We start from the raw sequence: 20,476 nt of genomic DNA, 5'->3' as shown, positions 1-20,476 counted from the left end.
TGCTTCTTTTAGGATGGAAGAGATTGATTACTTAACTCAAAATCAAAGCAAATTTGTAGACCCGTGACTCATCACCTCTCCTCCAATTGACCAAAACACATTACTCTCCCTCATTCATTGACCCAATCCCACTCAAACCTTCTCACTCTCCACGGTGGCCTAAGCACCCACCACCTCCAAAATTAGAAACCCCATGCCTCAGCAACTATTATCAAAGCCCTTTAGTAAACCAAATAAATATATATATATATATATATATATATAAAAGAAATCACTATAAAAAAAAAATTTAAAAATTAAAGAAGAAGAAGAAGAAGAAGAAGAAAGACCCCTTCCAATATTTTGCACGACCATGATCCTCTAGGGACAGTAGGGGGTGATTATTGCAATGGCACCCACGGTCATGCCCTCCGCCCGCGCCCTGTCGTCTAGGTCTCTATGACATGACTTTAAAAACCTTCATTCATCTGATCAAGAACGATGGAACCCATGCTTATTCATCGCCATCGCCAATGGCGGCTTTTCACTTGTGCTGCCATCATTTTATGGTGGCACAACTCAAGAAAGTTAGATAAGATAGAGCCATAGAGGTGTGAGAGGGTGAGAGACTAATAAAGATGGAAAAGGGTGTGGGAGGGAGAAATGAGAAACAACAATATTATAGACAAAAAATTTATCAATTTTATTATATACCAATTACAACATGTCTATCGACAACTGTATAAAATGTTATGAAAAATTGTTGTCTTTAGACTTATTAAATGACAAAAGAATAACGGAGAATATTTAAATAGAATAGAGAGTGAGAGAGACTAAATAATTGTTGGAGGGCATATTGCCAAAATTAACTGTTTACAAAGGCTTTTATTTATTTATTTTTTTTCCCGAAGTATCAATGCTAATTATCACAACTAGCATCAGAAACGCAAAACCTCTTGACTAAACACAAGGATAAACATTTCTTATAACTAATAAATGCTTATTTGAAAAGTTGTCATGGCAACTGCCTTCATAGAGTACAATTTGGACAAGTATGATCCAGTTTAACATTATCGTAAGCTTAACAATGACATTGTTGTTAAGGCATCCAACTGCCAATCTGCAAATAATACAGAAGCAAAAATTTTCTGAAACTTGGCCTCCTTTAATCTGCACGAGATTGGCCTGCTCGGGATGAAAGGATGATCCCCACAATGAGACCATAGAGAGCAAGTGCTTCAGCAAAGATAAGGATTAGAATCATACCCACGAACAGCTTTGGCTGCTGTGCATTAGCCCTGAAAATAATCCCCAAAACCAAATTTAGTGCAAAAATTCATCACATGTGACATGCCATTTGACTCTATACTTCGTAATAATAATATAATGCCAACAAAATACATATTACACAATCTTATCAGAATATAATGGTTCAAATAAAAAACAAAAACTAAACATGCAACTCAAACACAAAGACACTTCGTCCATTAAGAAGGCAATCAAATAGCTAAAAACCTAAGTCTAATAGGGAAAAAGGAATCATAAGTCCCACAAGATCTTTATGACAGTCAACCTTATGCCACACAAAGTGTTGACTTTGACAAATCCATATCCATGAAATGCAAAGAAATGTGCACGCCCCAAGCTGAGACCCCTCAACCAACTTCAGTTAAACAGTATCTGAAATTGCAATTCAACCTTCAGCTTGATGCACAGCCACTAAAGTCCCACAAGACTATTATGTTAGTGAACCCTCTGCTAAGAAAAGCATTGTGTCCAACAAGTCTATTTCTCTTTATATGAAAAGAGACTTCTAGGCAAGCCATTAGAATATGTGAGAACTTCAAACTGAAACTTCTTGACCTACTTCAGTTCATCAGGTCTAAATTTGCAATTCATGCAAGAGAGAGAAAGAAAGAGAGAGAGAGAGAGAGAGAGAAACAAAAGTGGGGGGGGGGGGGGGAATTCAATTTTCAAAAAGCTCAATTCTAGTTATACCACCAAAGACGAAAAAAACCACTAAAAGATCGCTGACATTATACTACAGTTCCCGATTATTGCACGGCAAACAATTTTTCCTAAAATGAGGTAGAGCATATCTCACATTTTAGAAGTGCGGAGTAAAAATAATTACTGTAACCCCCTTTTGAATTTTTTTTTTTTTAAGTTAATGACTATTATAAATTTATAACTCCAATCCAACTCTTATCACTAATTTACAAGAATAAAACTTAAAAATATGCTGCCAAGAAGGGCAAGAAAGCATATAAGTCTGTAATTTAATCCAAAGACAGTGACAGTCAAACCCTGGTCATCAGAGCATGCATACCCCTTCCCATACACACAATTCCAAAGCTTAGCACACATTTAAATGTCAAGTGTGAAAGTAACATTTGTCCTTTCAGCAAGAGCAAAAGAAGGCAAATTACCAAGCTCCTCTCATTTTCCCATAAAAAGAAATGTGAGCCCCCGATTTTTGTAAATCAAAGCTTACTCCCAATACCTGAAGAGTAAGAGATGTCTTGCTTATGGTAAATCAAAGCTTACACTCAATGCCTGAAGGGAAATAGATCCCTTGATAGGCAAGGCATCTCTTACCTTCCATGTTGTCAAAAGACATCACCATAAAACTTTTCAAACCAAGACTCCATTTGTTTCATTATGAAATGTTTTCTGTCGAAAAATATTTTCATCCCATGCAAGCTTGCGCGAACAAGAAACCATTCCATTGCTCAACCATAGGTGTAAATCAAATCTAGTGGACTAGATAACGGAGGTGGGGTTGTACGCAGGTAGCAATAAGATAATAACAATCCTTATGAATCCTAGCAATAAGATATAATGAAATATAGCTTAAAATTTAGTCCTAGCAATAATGAAAAAAAAAAAAAAAAGGGTAAACTTCTAATTGTTCATATACACTCAATTCTTATGAATCAAACTTTAAAGAGCCCTGCTACTGCCAAAAAAATCACACCTTCATTTCAATGGGCCCCAACAGTAAAAAAAAAAAAAAACAATAGCAATCCTACAGACACACCCAAATTCACACCTCACAAACACTCAACTTATTATGCACGAATCACAACTTAACACATTTAGTTGTGCTCTATATATATCCTGATTCATCCATATATAAAAGAAAAATAAAACCCATGTTGTGACTTATCCAGTAGACTTACTTTCTCAACTATAAATCATCAAGTTTTTGTTTTGCACTAAAATAAAAGCAGTAGGAGTACCTGACACCGGCATCACCGACAATCCCAATGGCCATACCAGCAGAGAGACCAGCGAGTCCACAAGAGAGACCAGAAGACAAGTGAGCATAGCCATCGAAGAGATAGTAAGACTTAGCCTTGGGGTTAATCCCAGTACTAATAATGACAGCTATGATAAGGCCATAGATACCCAACACACCAGCCATAACAACCGGGACTATCGACTTCATAACCAGCTCCGGACGCATCACTCCCATCGACGCCACCCCAACTCCGCTCTTCGCCGTCCCGTACGCCGCCCCCATGCACGAGAACACCAGAGCCGCCGCCGCTCCCAGGAACCCGAAGAAGGGTGCGGTTTCGTCGCCGCTGAATTCGGATGAAGAAGATGACATGTTTGGGTTGCGGGAAAATTGGATGGAGATCTGTTCTTGCTTTTGGATCGGGGACGGGAAGAAGTTCAGGTTCACGGGGAAAATGACTATCGATGAGATCTTTTCTTTTCGATTCTTAGCAAAACATTATACCACGTATCTGACGCAGCACTTCGTGATAGGCTAGAAGCTTTATTTTTATTTTTATTTTTAGTTTTTGGATTTTTTTTGCGTTTTCTTTTCTGTTACTGCACTGTTTGCTGGCCAAAATGGCCAAATAACCATAAAATTGTAAGTATATAGTTAGTAGGCTTAGTTTGCAAACATTATAATTTTCTAGCATCTCGAGTCTAAAAGACTCGATTTTGGTCTATAAATCGAGTCTTAGAGACTCGATTTTCATTGTCTAATCATTTCCGATGTGGCATTATTTTTCACGTGGTTATACGAAAATCGAGTCTCTAAGACTCGATTTTCAAATCTTATATAACCCAACAGAACCCAGATCTAGAAGAACTCAGAGAGAGAGAGAGAGAAAAAAAAAAAAAAAAAAAAAAAAAAAAAAAAACCCAGAAACAGATGGAGAAGAACCTAGGCCGCACGGCAGACCGCGCTGCCTGGCCTGGGTCGCGCACCGACACTTGCGGCCTGGCCTGGGTTGCGCACTTGCTCGCGCGGCCTGGCCTGGGTCCCGCACCGACACTTGCGGCCTGGCCTGGGTCGTGCGCGCCAGATCCAGAAGAACCCATAGAAAAAAAAAAAAAAAATCCAGAAAGAGATGGAGAAGAACCCAGGCCGCACGACGGACCACGCGACCTAGCCTGGGTCGCGCACGCCGGTGCGCAACCCAGGCCAAGCCGCGCGAGCAAGTGCGCAACCCAGGCCAGGCCGAGCTCGCCGGTGCGTGACCCAGGCCAGGCAGCGCGGTCCGCCGTGCGGCCTGGGTTCTTCTCCGACCGATCCAGGTTCTTCTGTTCTGGGTTCTTCTCTCTTTCTCTTTTTGTTTTTTTTTTTTTTTTTTCTCTGGGTTCTTGATATGTTCTGGGCAGATCTGATTCTTTCTCTTTTGATCTGATTGCTGTGTTTTTGGATTTCTTAAAAAAAAAAATTTGTGTATCTAGGCTTGCACGAGAGAGGCTTGAGAGTTGGAAGGTTTTTGGTTTGTAAATCGAGTCTTAGAGACTCGATTTCCAACTAGGAAAATAATGCCAGATCAGAGGATGAAAATCGAGTCTTTAAGACTCGATTTATAGACCAAAATCGAGTCTTTTAGACTCGAGATGCTAGAAAATTATAATGTTTGCAAACTAAGCCTACTAACTATATACTTACAATTTTATGGCTATTTGGCCATTTTGGCCCTTCGCTCTCTTTTCTTTTGGCAGTTTTTTTTTTTTTTTTTTGATGACTATTTTGTTTTTTCCTGTTTTCAATATGAACACCTTTCAGTTACCTATCTATCTACACAATTAGTCTAATTCAATTCTAACTAAAAATTAACTTTCCTAATTAAGGTTATTTTCAGTGGATTAGACTTTGAGCTTTCATATCCGGTTTTATATGATTTAGCTATACTGCCTTTAAAAAATATTTTTTTCTACTATAGTTAGTTATAAAAAAGACCTTATGTCCTATTCTTTGATCATTTAAGTGTTTTTATAAAAGAAAAAAAAAGGATTCTTATAAGTGTTATTTTGATTATTTAAGCAATTTAAAAAAATATTCCTATTTTTACTATTATTATTATTATTGAAGCTTTTTGTCAAGCCTCAAACCTATTGGCGTTAAAAATATCAAAATCTTAAGTTTTTATTATTATTTAAAGACACATTATAATTCAAAATATAAATTTCGCTTCATGATAATTGCTTTTTATTATTAAGTTAAAACACCAATTAGTGTCTAGTATAGGAGGGTTTGAACTCCATATCTCTTATTGATTGACAAAAAATTTTATCAATTGAATTATCTAAAATCCACAAGTATATTATAATATTAGTCAATGTTCATAGTATTATCCTAAATTCCCAATCCAAATTCATTTTACTTAAAACCCTATTCTTATTAGTAGTGTAACAAATTTTAGCTATACATTAATGAGCAAAGCATGGCAACTTATAATCCTTGAAAGTAGCTGATGAAGGGAAATTTAAAGAAAAAAAAAGTCAAAATCAAAATCAAAATCCTGTCTTACACCGGCCCCTGCCATGAATTAAAGTGGCCACTTAGTCTTTGACTGTACCAAGTTCACATATGTTGCATTCCCTGGATTCACAAGTGAGTTGCTACTGAATCAGAATCACACTCTCAACTTCCCTGTAATTTTCTCTGTGCTGTACCCAAGCTTTTATTCAGTTTACTGAAGAAGATTTGGCTCAGCATGTTCTATTCGATACGGGTAGGAGAAGAACCCAAATCGGTATTCTTAAAAAAATGGCCATGCTTTTGGTTTTTTTTTTTTTTTTTTTTTTTTTTTTTTTTATATGACAATCTGTCTAATAATGCCAAGCCAATTTCAAAATGACTACTTTGACCTTTACAGTTGTTTGAGAGGAATGTTATTTAAACATTCATGAAATTATTTTCTCCCCTTCCAAACAAGTTATCAGGGGCAAAGTAGGTGAAAAGGGGATGACCTCCAATTTATTATGTTGCACAAGAAAGTGTATTTTGTAATTGCAATTGAAATTTCTCTTTAACACAAAAAGATTCAAGCTAAATTAATTGCGTGCAGTACATGTAAAATGACTCAAGTATGATAGGCAAAAACTATTTTTTATTCTGTTGTAAAATTAAAAGATCATCATTCATGGTATTTATTCCAATAACTCCATCTTTGTTCAAAGAAGAGTAGGGTTAGCAACAGTCAAGGTAAAGACTAAAGAGAATGATTTCCACGGGATAAGCTATCTCAGACCCGGTCTTCTCATGCTTTGGGTGATCAAGGGTCCATTGGGCTCGGTCTTCTCTACCCGCTGCCAACTGAGGGATCAGGTAAAATCACATTTGAGTTGGCCGAGTCATGGACAGGTCATCAGATTGGGCAATTTTACCTGCAACAACAACAACAACAACAACAAACCTGTTAAGTTTCCTACACTTCCACAAGAACCAAACAAAAACAGATTGTAAAATGTTGTGTTATGATCCTAGTGTCCCATATGGATTAAGTATAATCTTAACTATGTGTTTATAAACTCTTGGGCACCCTCACATTGCAAGCCGGTTTTCAAGAGTGAGTTCTACCCAGGGGTTCCTAACATGTTGCAAGAAACCCCATCACAGAAACAGAGGACACATAAACAAAGCTCCTAGACATTCAAGAAACCCAACACAGAAATGAAATAGTGATTAAGAACCTGGACCTACTTCAATTAGAGACAATAATGGGCAACGATGGTTGAGGGGTGCCTATCAATCTCATTTTGTTCGTGACTGGGAAGAAAAATCTAAGAAAATTTGAGATACATTACTCAAAGATGTGGCATAGTCTATTGGACAATGGAGAGATATCAGCGGCATTGTCATCTTTTATTTGAGCAGTATAATAGGCATAAATTTTTTTTTTTCCAAAATTTATTCACGATCACTGAGGTAGTAAGTTATAATTGGAGCACAAAACATTTATATATAAAAAAAGGCACTAGTCAGAAAACAATTAAAGTCATAGGCTCCAATGCCCTCTTTTAAGTTTCAATACTTTATCAACTGAGCCATTTCCTTTCTTAGCAATTTATCAATTTTTACAATTTTTTTTTTTAAAAATCAAATCTACTTCTGAAGACACGAAGCATAATCCAATTCAATTTTGAAACAAAATGAGAGTTGCATTAGTCTATGGAAAGAATTTGGTATACTTCTGCAAGCTGCAAAATATTCCACTATTACAGAGACCGAAGTCTTACTCAAAGTAATACAATAAGCCCTTGTTGGTTTAAGGATTTCAAACAGCAACTCAGCCTAGTTCAGCTCATTAAATTATTCGAACTACTTCAATCCAACCATCAATAATAAAGACAAAAATCATTTCAGGGTAAAAGACTAAAAGCTATTAAATAGCATGCACAAGGGAAAAAAGGTTCAACTAGAGCATTATAACAAAGAAGTATAATTAAATAAATTGTTGTTGCCACTAGATTAGAGACCTCACTAATTCATACTTGAAGTGCAAAATCCATAGATGGATCAACCAGGAAGGTAACATCATCCTTTTTTCCTTGAACTCTTTTATTTAAGATATATCATCCTTCAATTCCAACTATAGCAGAGAGAGAACCATCAATAATAATAAGCTCCTACATGTCTAGGGAACAAACTAATAAGTAATAACCAGAACACATATATCATTCCCAACATTTTTACCAAATTATGAAACTCACGAATGTCTATCCTACCAACAATGGTTTAGACCAGAAAGCATTTAGTATGGAATGGTGCTCAAAGGACCTTGAACCTATGACTATTGGCAAAGCCCAATCCTTTCGAACCTCCACCTTTTGAAAGTAAGGATGGCGTAAGGGTGGACCTGCTGGAGTTTGAATTTCCTTTCACTAAGTATGTGCATGTGAGAGATTCCTACCAATTAGCAAAAATTTACAACTCTTGTAGACTAAATATTAGGTTAAAGCATTGAAATTTCACAATTACACCTAAGATTTCCACATCAATTTTTCCTTTCATTTTTCAGAACTTTATTTTAATTGCAGGCTTCTGCACAAGAAATATAATTGAAGTCCATGGGAAATTCATCTTGAAGTTTAGTCTAATAACAATTCCTATAGGCAAGTGTGATGATGATTTTGTATCCATATTCCTAGTAGCATACATCAAAACTTGAAACAGCTAATTCTAATCGGCGTCCAAATAGTGTGAACTTGTCATTTAACTCTATTCAAACATGAGTACCTTTAAAAGGAGCAGCAATATATCTTGTGGCCAAAAAAGGTGTAGACATGTGAAATGAGTATCTTTGGACCTTAGCATGCAATGGATTTACAAAATTGGTGCTAACTGCTAATAGACTGCTAGACCAAAATCAAATGATACTTCCATCACTGAGTAATGGATAAGAACATGAATTTAAGTCCAAGAATTGTGAGCAACTTATCTCACAATGACCACACAACGTAGGCTGAAATCATCCATCATGTTGACCTTCATCAATCTATAATAGCATATGCCATTTTGAGGGGGAAAAAAGACTTGACATTATGTGTAACACATCCAGTGAGCCAATAGAAGTAAATTATTATTTGCCAATATTTTACTTGTCCATTGACTTGTAACTTAACACTCAACGGAGAACCACCATCAAAAGAAATCGAACTTAGCAGCAAATCAAATGACTAATTTCTTTTCATTAATTTTGTTTTTTTGGTACATTAATGTCCTTCCAAGCTGCCAAGAGCCTTCTAGCTCAGTGGCATTGCTTGATCTTCTTTATGAGTAGAACCAAGGTTCAAATTTTCCTCCCCCACTTGGTGTAAGAATTGAATAATAAAAAAAAAAAGTAACGTCCTTCCAAATTGGTTTTGTAACCAATCCTAGGAGTACAGCCCCTTAAATGAGAGAGAGTGAAGAAAGTGACGGGCATCCGAAGATGCAAATGAAAGAATGCAACTAAAGGAGGTGAAATACTTTGGCATCAAATGCAAAGGAATTGAATGGAAACAATGGAGAAGAAAACAGTTTAAAGGTTGTTTTCAGATGGAGTCATATTTCTTTCAAGTTCAATCAAGATGTTCCCATTTTCTTCGATAGTGGATACAGATTGAAGTCGGAATGGTTGTTTACAAAGGTATGGGCCATTGAAGACGAACCTAAACCAAACCCATTGCTAATGGTTTATTCAACTACCAATCGGTCCAAATCTAATTCAAATTCATTTGTTGTATCCCATGGAATCCTTAATTCAGATGGCAAAGAGTTGTGAGAGACCCAAGGAGGCTGACATCATTCTGCATTCAAATCATGTATCCAAGGCTTCTAAAGGGATAAGTGTTTGATGACAAACTCAGATCATACTCATCACCATGCAAGCCCTTCAAACCAGAGTCAAACCCATTACCAGTTGTTTCCATTGAAAGCCTCAGAACTCCTTCATTTTTGAAAACCCTGTGACCCATCAATGAGGGTCAAGAAGTGGGAAAAAGAGGTAGTAAAGGTGGGGGCTCACTGTTATGAGGGACCGAGGAAGACCACCACCATGACTAGCTCTCGAGAAGGGCAATTAAGGAGTACCAGACTTGTGAGGACAATGTATGCACTCTACATGGAGCACAAATCCTTTTATGATAGCACTAACATTTATGAGAGGAGAAGAAGAGGTATTACTCCTATCCTCGATTTTACATAAAACTTCAACGTGATTTTGTTCAAATGGATTTGAGTCATTGAATTTGTTCTGCAATGGCCAATGAGAACTAGAAGATAACCACAGATGATCAAAATTTTCATGCATAGAAATTGCATTAATGCAAATTTTTTCACAACCATTGATGGAAAGGTAAACCTCACAACCAAATCCACCTATACATGCCTTTGGTTTTAAAGCAATGCATATAAAAAATTTTAGAAATTTCGGACCAACCCAAAATGAAGTGAAATTTCCAACACTTTGATGGTTGAACCATTTTGGACTCATTTCTTAGTAGTCTAATTTCACAATTATTGTCCTCATCTTCAGATACAGATCCCTTAATTTTAGATTTGAAGTCATCAAAGAGTGAGGGAGAGAGAATAACCTGATGCGATAATAAGGTTGATGATTGTGGATCCATTAGTATGTCACTTCTTGCACATTCACATACTCCATCTGGTAAAAGCCCCAAAATTTCTCTCAATTTCTTGCAATTAAAATTCCAAAAAATGTAGTTTAGTAAATCCAATAATGTATTTGCAAAAGATAACAATTTTTTTTCTCAATAACTTTGTGAGAGAGAGAGAGAGAGAGAGAGAGAGAGAGAGATACCTTACTCAACCATCTTCTCGATGATTGTGGATCCAACGACAAGCAATTCATTGCATGCACTCTTCTTATAGACTGTGGAAGCCTTGAAATTTCTTGAAGCTACTTGCACTTGTTTATTTGAAGTGCCTCAAGTCAAGTAAACCTACTAATGATTTCGGGGATGGTAACGACATTGGTTCCATATAGATCTAAATATGTCAATGCAAGGAAGCAATCAGGCTTCATTAAAAAAATCTAACTCAATTAGATTTCCATAGTTGGAGAGATTTAGTGTTTACCAAACTACGAAACCCATACCCAGAGAAGTCATCAAATGAATTGCATGTCAGTCTCAATTTAGTAGTAGAAATATGTAACACCTCAAGCTGTAGCAATTTATTAATGCTATTTGGAAAATCCGAAGCCTTTGGAAATCATATAGGTTTAATCTCAGAGGCCCAGTAAGATACCCGATTGATGAAGGTAACTCTCTAATACCACTCCTTTGTAATTCTAAAACCACTAAACATTTCATTTCTGGTCCAATATTGGGGAACTCAAACCTTGAGCAGCCCTTAAGATAAAAACATTTAAGAGATTTCAACCTGAGGCTGCATGGAAGAATTGAAATTTTCACAATCTTCGAGGCTTTGAATCTTATCAAGAAGTCCAATGGACTCTTGAACCTCAACTAAATTTTTACAAGAAGAAAGGTCCAATTCCTCTAAGTTTGGGGTGCACAAGTCAAGTACTTTCGTAATAAATTCACAGGATTCGAGATTGATACATTTCAAATTTTCGAATTAGAACTCCTGTAGAAGGAAAAATTCAAAGTTTATCTTCAACAAACTTTAAAATAAAATTTAACAAAATTGTAATTCAAAAATATTAATAATCGTACCTGTTTGAATAGCAACTCCACTTGAATGTGACTACATGGCATGTTATGACAAGTTGCAGTAGACAAAAAGCGGATGGCCAGGAAAAATAATAATCAGGCCAATCAAACCACCCTAACCCGTTGGGATATATTTAAGTTCTTCACAAATGATGACATTACGAACCATGAGCAATTTGAGATTTTCCAACCTTTCGAAAGCATTAGCATGCAAGTTCACCATTATTGGTTTAGCCAAGCGCTACAGTATGCCTAGAATTTTACATGATCCTTAATTGCACAAACCATTAAGGAAACCGCACAACATAGCAGATTTGAAATTTGAGAATAAAATAGTATACAGATAAACTTATCTTTCTCCATCATTAAAAATGGGGGTGGAAAAGTGAAACCAAAGTACCATTTTTCTAGTTAGTACTTCATGAGCATCTTTATAACACCATATCCTTTGCTATGATTTCCAGGCTCTTTTGATTCTTGTTGAAAAATTTCCCTACCCATTTGTTGGGTAGCAAGTCATGCATTGATAATTGACCACAACAGTTTTGAGACACTTATCCATACGTCTTCTGGTACCGTAATCCAGACATAAATTGCAAGCATTTATAATATATTTACAACATAATCCTTGTAGAATCCCTTGAAGAAACATGCAATATCAAGAAAAATATATTTCTCCATCAAAGCTTATTTTGAGTTCTTCTTGGATTTTTTCATGAGGAATATGTTTATATTTTTCTAATGCACTTTCCCATTCACATCTAATGGAAGACCACTGGCATAATGTATAATCTGCTTTGAAAGTTTTGAATACTCTTCCTTAAGTTCATTTGTCTATCTGGAAGACATGTAGTTCAAAGAGTTCACGAGCTTCACATTGATTCAATTCCTTATCCTCATAAATTGGATGATCTTTTCCAAGAGTGCTTGTTTGTCTCTTGTTGTTATAATGATTCTACTTCCTGAAGTAAACCAATCACATTCTCCAAACAAATTTTCTATTTCTCGATTCATCAACATCATCAAGAATTAATAGAACCCTTGTACGGAAAAGTCTTTCTATCATTCTATTGATTCCTTCAGGTACGCTGTTTAACTTGAAATATCTATCCCCAAAGATCTTAGAAAGAAGTGCTTCTTGTAGTTGGAGTAGGCCATCATTTGTTCTTGACTTTTCTCTTATATTTTCAAGAAAGCAACTTCCTTCAAAATGATCAGCAATTCTATTATAAACAGCTTTTGTGATTGTATTCTTACCTACTCCCCCCATGCCATGAATTCCTACCATGCAAACATCATTTGACTTCAAATCTATGGCCTCCACTCGAGAATCAATTCCCACTAGATATTTAGCAACAAATAACTTCGTGCAATTCAATTTAATACTTGATATCTCTTTAAAAATTCTTTGGATAAATTCGAGATTCAGTGCACTGCCAATCACAAAACATAAGAAACATATTATAATTTGGACACTAAAATATAAATATGAAGATGGCTTAAATTCAAGATGGTATGTTCTGTACACTACAACTGACTTTAATGTTAATTAAACTCAAATATCTGAGAATTATCATTAACTTTAGCACATCCCCCCCCCCCCCTCTTTTTGCTAGGAAATTAGTTTTAGTAACATTTTTCTAAATAAATAAATACATAAGCATACAATAAGAGTAGTCATTAGATATATATACCCATCCTTGTGAACATTCTCCATAGAGGTTACATAGAACCTCATATACATGGCCTGTAAAACCATAGCGAGTGCGTGCACCTCTGAAACTTAGGAAGAAGACATCATTGTTTCATCGGAATCTATGAGAAGAAGATTGAGATTTGAGAAAGATCAAAGATGTGATAAAATGGGAATTATAATAAGAGATGAGTTAGTGTGTGCGAAATTGATCTTACCTTTTTTCACGGAGTCCAAAGTCCTGTAACAAATGTCTAGCTTCGGTGAGGCCCAGACTGAATTGAAACTAGAAAGTAGAAAGGCTATGAATTGCGAGGATCTCAACGAAAGAGAAGGAATCGAATTGGAAATTGGTTTGAGGAAGAGAGAGAAGGGAATTTGGTAAAGGTACGGAGAGGTGTGCGCTTCTTTATCCGTATATTTTTTACTTTTGCGGTGCCCACTCCACTACCTAAAAGTCAAAGAGAGTTTAAATTCAGTTAGGACTTGGTGTCAACCCAAGTATTTATGCCCTCCAATGAAATAGTGCCATGTCAGCACCTTACCAAAATATGAATATTAAGCATCCGCACACAACAACAACTTATAATATCAAACAAAAATTAAGACCCATTTCATTTCTAGTGCTCTTCTCAAAGAAGTAACCAAACCCAAAATCTATAGAAACACAAATATCAATAACAGAACAAAAACCCATCAGCTTGTTTCAAAAACTAGACAAAACTACCACCGTACACCCTCAGTGCGATGGTCACTCCACAAGTATAAGTGCTTGTGGGGCGTGAGGGGTAAGGATCAGGATTTAAGTCTCCAGAAGGGGAGCTTCACTTACATATACACTTAGATTAAGTTAGAGTAGAATTCTATCTTATATTAAAAAAAAAAAAAAACTAGACAAAACCCAAATGAGAAAATACATAAGTTAAAACTAAAATGATGAGGAAGATGGTCATGGTTGGTGCTGGGTCCTTTGTTGGACATTCGATGGATGCAGTGTTTTTTTTCAATCCACCCTATAGACCCTTTCTCGACCTCTGATGAGTGAGAGTTTGAGGTTATGGGTTTGATCACATTGAATGAGAGGAATAAGACGATTTTGGGTTTGAGAGTCAATGTTTGTGGTTCAGGTGATGGCGGAGTAATAAGGCTCCACCACGAATTCTGATCCATGGGTTTGCCACTGTGTTATAGTTTTTTTATTGTTTTAATTCTTTCTAATACTTGGGTTTGTGACTAGCTTTCATAGGAGGATTATAATTCCAGTCTTATTGAGTGAGGGTTTTCAACTTCTATTGCAATTCTTTTTCCTTTTTCTTGTTGGGTTATTTAAATTTTTGGTCATTCTGCATTTTTGCAACCTCAATAATGAATTCATGGGCTAATCTAGCAATGCCTCTTGTTGGATTGGGGCAAGAATACAACTATGTCTATGTGTGACCTAAATATGGTTGTAGAGGGAAAACAATACAGGTTCTACTTTCTCTTCTCCTAGATTAGTTGGACTTTTTGGGAATTACATGGAATTGACATTATATTTCATAATTTGTGTCATATATTGTGAACTTGGATTGTTGCTAATTGATATCGCTGTCATCAAATATTTCGCAATAGAGAAGACTGTGGCTTTCAAAGTTAAAATAATTTATCTTTACAGTTGTTGGTTTCTACTGAAATATTGTAGTTTTTTTATTAGTTGTTTTGCTTTCTTATTGCATGATTAAAATGTATTCCTCATATGTCTATAGGATGTTTTTTTTTTTTGGTACTTAGTCTCTTGCAATCATAAGAACTAGGAAATTTCAACCAAATTGCTTATATTATTAATGTTTAATGATTTGTAAGTTGATAGGCCACAAATTGAATGACCCCTTGTGATAGAAATTAATTAATTAATTAGCCAAGTTATTAATTAATCAATTTATCATACAAACGCGTGGTAGCACAAACAAATCACCAATAAACTAAATACGCAGTGGAAAATAAATAACATGGTGGTTTGTTTACGAATGGGGAAAACCTAACGGCAAAAACTCCACCGGGTGATTTTCAGGTCACCACTCCCGAAACTCCACTATTATCACAACAAGTGGTTACAAGTAAAGGAATCCAAGTACCTTACCAACTTACAGTTGAACCCTTACCCCAATACCCAATTGGACTTGTTTTGTAGTGACAGTTCCCCTTTCAGATGCACGACTCCCAGTACGTGACTAATCAATTGCGCGAATCCCAGTACACGACTTCAATCACCAACTAAGAAGGTTGTTGGTTGCAAATTTTTTCAGTTCATCCACACGATGAAGATCAAGAAGATGCTTGGTCACAAAACCCTACGGTGCACATACACAACAACTTCTTCAAGAGAAAGAGATGAACTAGGGTAAGAACTTCGTCTCCGATCACAATTTCCTTGAACAGAGTTTGCTCAAAACTTGTGCAACTTATGAACACTTTGACGGCCCTTAAACTGATCCTTTTATATGTCTAGGTTTAGGAGAAAAGAAGGCCCAAAAACACATTCACGGATCCCAAGAAAATCATATTGAAATTCTGAAAATATTAAACCTCGACAAATAGCAGGTGTCGAGCACACCAAATGAAGAACAGCTTCCTTAAGCTCGATAGATGCAGCTGTCGAGCTTTAATGATTTTGCACTCTGAACTTGTTTTTTGAACAGACTTGAAAGTTTCAATACTTGATCTTGAAACAAGGTTTCTTGAAGTATTTAAAACATCCTAAATCTACCCAAATACAAGTTAAGTGCGTTTTGTCAAAGGATAATCCAATTACATAAAATCATGACATATGTTCTTAATAAGTGAAACACATATGTCCTAACATAAGTGTTAATAGGATTTGAAATTGGGCTAAAAATTAAGGTTTGCACTATTTCCTCACAAAATTTACTACTTAATTATTTCATTTTATTGCAATGGTATATCAACTCTAAACTCTTTTTTTTTTTTTTTTTTTTTGGTGAAAGAATTACTAGATTAGTTTATCAATGTAGAGAATAATAAGGGAAAAGTTAATGAATACCCCCAAGTGTCTTAACCTTATTAGTCTTTGTGTATAGGAAATATTACAACTATTGTAAGAGCCTTCTATTGTAGAGTTCTTAGGATATTTCTGTTGTAGAACTCTATGGTGTTGTAGTGATATTTTGCCACCGCATTTTGATGTAATGCCATTGAACTCTACAATGGTATTGCGGTATTCTACCACAACATTCTGCTACTGTATTGATGTAATATTCTACCATAGCATTTTGCTCATGATACTGTTCTGTTTCAATGTTGCTACATTCTACCACAGAATTCTGTTACGATACTGTCTTGTTGTAACGTTGTTGTGATATTTTGCCATAGAATTCTGCTATGGTACTGTTTTGCTGTAATGTCGCGTGCCATAAAATTCTGCCATGATACTTCTGTGACGTTTTGAATACCTTACTGTTTTGTATCACCAATTAACAACTGAAAGGAGCCAACATGTTACCAAATATTAAAATTCATCTCCACAATACTAAGTTCCAGGTTGTTATTCAACTTTTCATAAAATACAAATCAAATGTTCCAAATTAACAACTGGGAATTAAATAAGTATAAATACATGCTCAAATTGAAGCCAGTCTATACGACCATTGCCTTTCACAGTGGGAGCATATTTCAAGTGCTAGTATTCACTAGCAATTCCAAGATATATATTTTCTTATTGGAAGACAATATATAGAAATCATGCAAGGTACTGATAGAATGTTCATCTAGTCTTGATATACGATAACATTTCTTTTTCAACAATTTTTTTTTTCCTACATTAAACTCAGTATGTGTAAGTAGCAAGCTAAACTCTAATAACTTGTGAGATTTTCTAAATCATTATTGATACAAAATAACTATTGTTTAGGCTTTCCTTTATTCAACCAAGGGTGGGCAGCTCCATAAAATGGTCATATTAAATTTGGAGTTGTTCTTACCAAACAAATGTTCTCCACTAGATTTGGTTTTAGCACACCAAATTACTATAGGTAATATTTCTTGAAGCATAGTAATTTTAGTAAATCATGATGTCATGAATCTTTAAAAGGTTAGAAGGTTAGAAACTTCCATGAGGGTATAGCTTGGAAGGTTAAGAATATCTACATGTCTTGCTTTGGTAAGGATCTGGAAACATGCTTGCAGGGGACAAATATCTCATTGTCCCCATCTTGATCTGAACTCTCCAGTGAAGTCACCAAAATGTTAAGGGTTCTTTTTACGTTTCTCGTACCTTAGACACGTGTCTTGATGTTATTAGACAACTTTTAGTCTAGGCTTTTTCTAAGAAGGAAGTTGGGGCTGATGCTTCTGCAAAATGGGCTTTAAGGTCCCATTCTGCCGCTGCCAGTTTGTGCGTAAACATTGAGTCCAAAGTCTAGAGGATGACACTACAAACTGGGTTTATTCTACTACTGACTTTCCTTAACTTTCTGCTGTGTAGTAAAGTTTTCTGTACTTTTCTATAGCGTGAGTGACTTTTCTCCATCTCTATTGCATAAGTAACATCTTTCCAAATTCTGCTATGGAACTAACTTTCCTTAACCTTCTGCTGTGCAGTAAAGCCTTCTGTTGTGAAGTAAAACTTTATGTTGTGCAGTAAAGTGTTTTGCACTTTTCTGTAACGTGAAAAACTACTCTTCATTTTCTACTACAAAAATACTTCTCTACTTCCTGCACATAAGCAACTCTAAAACCCAAAGAAAATACCCATCAAGCAAATGTTAGTTTACATGAATTATCATATTCTCAAATATATATATACAAACATAAAGTATATAACATATCTATATATGGCAGAATAATGATTAGTTCGTGTTAAAAGAAAAACACATAACAAAAAACTAAAAAAGTTTCAGCAAAAGAAGTTTAGCTAGTATAACAACTAACACGATAAATATGATAAAAAAGGTGCTACAACAAAATAATTAGTACATCTAGTGAAAATACCACGACAGAATAATAAATACAGTGGATATAGTAAAAGATGCCACAGTAGAATGGCTAATGCAACAAATATAAGTTCTATCGAGCAAAAATCAAATGTATTTGCCACCAACATCAGGTGTGGAGTCTTTCCATGGAAAAAGTGAACCAAAAAGGAACTTGAACTCCAATTTGAACAAACCTGTCATAGGCTTTTGCCATCAAAGTTGTGTATTTTGGAAAATAGGCCAAAATGCCTACTAGCTGTTACTTTTGGAGGACTTCAAAAAGTGGGTTTGTTGAAAGGGAGGGAAAAGATGGTCATTGATGCATGCCCCTATTTCTGCTGTGTTTTTCTCTCTTCTTTTTACCACTTTCTATCTTTTTTCATTTTCTCCGTTCTTTCTTTATCAGTTTCTTTTTTACTACTATTTTTGCCATAGGTCTCTCTTCTCTCAGTTTTCACTACCTTCTTCCCCTAGGTCCTTCCTCTTTCTAGGTGCCTCCACTCTTATCAATGTCTACTGCCCCTCTTTATAGTGGGCTGATTCCATGGGATTTCTCCCTTTTACCCCTAAGGCTTCACTAACTGTTTTTGGTTGGTTGTGGGCATCCTTTCAGGACCGCCCACCAACCCATTGTTTGCCTAACCACTACCACTACTAGGTGAACCCAGTGCATTCTCTTTCTTCCACTACCCATTCCATGAAAAAATCCCCCTTTGTTTTTTTTTTTTTTTTTTGTTTTTTGTTTTTTGCTGTATACCTCTGCCTCTAGGTTTAAATGGATAAGGATCAAGCTATCTCACCACCTACCTCTATGGCATGCATCAGGTGGTCCCAACCATCTACTACCTCTTTTGGGTAAGATACCATCCCAATAGGATATATTTCCAAAAGAAGCCATGGCTGGAAACCAAATATAGACCATTTTTCCCCCCACCACCAAATCACTCCCTCTGAATCCTTTAATCGTGGGCCCACTTCCCTTGTATTGGCTAGGTACAAGTTGGTGGTGCTCTGGCCTTTGTGTGGTTGCTCCACTATCTTTTGTTTTTGTCTTCTTTCATTTCCACGCAGTTTCTGCTGTAGTAGATTGGTTTTGTTTGGTCCTGCTACGTGTCTATTCTATCCATATTTATCCTTTGTGGAAGAGGGTATGGGCTCTTAGGCTTGCCCTGTTTTCTTTTGTCTTTTGTTTGATTTTGTTTTCTTTCTCATTCATGCATTTTCTACTCCTAACTTTGTCTTATTTCTACATGCGCTTCCTGCTACGTTTGTCATTTCATTTGGTTTGGCTTTTCTTTCCTTCACTCAATTCCTGCTGCTGATACTTTTTTTTTGTTCCTTATTTCTTTTCATCGTGTTTCTTCATATTCGTTTTCACTCCTATACTTTTATACAAAAGGATTTGGGCCTTCGTGGGCCAAATAGTATTTATTGGATCAAAGGGTATTAGACCTAATTGGCCTTATTCTGCCAAAGCCATTTTGTTGAAGAACTATATTCTGCAACAAATTTGTATTCTGTTGCAAATTTGTATTTTGTTGCAAATCATTTTCCCTTGCATTTCTTTCTTAGCCCAAGTGTAAATCTAGGCTTTTATTTCTTTTATGTTTTCTTTGGGCCTTTCTTGCTCTTTGGTCTTCTCGGCGGGCCTTTGGACCTTGCTTTTCGTTAGGCTTTCCTCTGTGTGGGCTTTTGAGCCTTGCTTTTTATTGGGCTTTCTTCCTCATGGGCTTTTGGGTACGGATTTGCGAAAACAAGCATCAACAAACCTAATTTAAAGCCAAGTGATTACTTAATTCAAATAAACAGATCTAGGTTAAACAAATATCAATCATATCACATAAAGCTAAAAAGTAATGAACACAAGCGATATGATAGCCTAAGAAAAGCAATGAAACTATCCAGTTTCAAGGTAAAAAATCTGGGGAGGATTTAACCTAAACAATCCACAAGGCAACAAATTCACTAAATAGAATGAAAGTGTTTATAGTAGACTTAACTCTAAATTTAATGCTACCTCTTGCAGTACTTACTTATGTGACCACACGCAGCTCCAAATCCATGGACTCTTCTATTATGAATTTGTTGCATACAAATGCTCCTATTTGTGACTTTGAGATCCTATTCAAAAGTTTAGATCATCAGTAGTAGTTGATCTTGTTGCAGCAACTTATCTCCATTCGTACTTGTGTTTTGGATCTTCTTTCTAGTAGACACTTGTTGAATTAGAAGGTTGCAAAACCTCTCAGATCTTACAAGAATAACTCACAAGTCTTGAAAAAGTGTATTAAGGTTTTGCTTTTATACCTAGCAGTGTTGGACTCAAATCCTAAACATTTTGTAGGCTTTCGGGCTTGATTTAAAATCTGCAAAAAGCGTAGTTCGATCAATC

The 20,476-nt window shown here is 35.9% G+C and overlaps 1 protein-coding gene and 1 long non-coding RNA gene across 3 annotated transcripts; both read right to left on the bottom strand.

Annotated features, from left to right (window-relative positions):
* Positions 1–935: 935 nt before the first annotated feature.
* LOC115959889 (V-type proton ATPase 16 kDa proteolipid subunit-like) lies at positions 936–3,760 on the bottom strand. Its single transcript, XM_031078535.1, has 2 exons — positions 3,222–3,760; positions 936–1,277 (listed from the first exon to the last, which is right to left on the bottom strand). The coding sequence occupies exons 1-2, from the start codon at positions 3,593–3,595 to the stop codon at positions 1,145–1,147; spliced, it is 507 nt and encodes a 168-aa protein (XP_030934395.1). The 5' UTR covers positions 3,596–3,760; the 3' UTR covers positions 936–1,144.
* A 2,572-nt stretch (positions 3,761–6,332) lies between these two features.
* Positions 6,333–13,561, bottom strand: LOC115959890. 2 transcript variants are annotated; one of them, XR_004085042.1, is made up of 7 exons: positions 13,333–13,561; positions 13,116–13,236; positions 11,425–12,854; positions 10,823–11,335; positions 10,545–10,732; positions 10,318–10,419; positions 6,333–6,627 (listed from the first exon to the last, which is right to left on the bottom strand). It is a non-coding gene; the product is annotated as an uncharacterized LOC115959890 (long non-coding RNA). The 2 variants fall into 2 exon arrangements; XR_004085041.1 differs by having other exon boundaries at positions 10,545–11,335.
* Positions 13,562–20,476: the final 6,915 nt, after the last annotated feature.

Source organism: Quercus lobata, chromosome 9 (assembly GCF_001633185.2).
Source record: "Quercus lobata isolate SW786 chromosome 9, ValleyOak3.0 Primary Assembly, whole genome shotgun sequence".
Lineage (NCBI taxonomy): Eukaryota > Viridiplantae > Streptophyta > Magnoliopsida > Fagales > Fagaceae > Quercus > Quercus lobata.
This window is presented reverse-complemented; position numbering and strand designations above follow the sequence as displayed.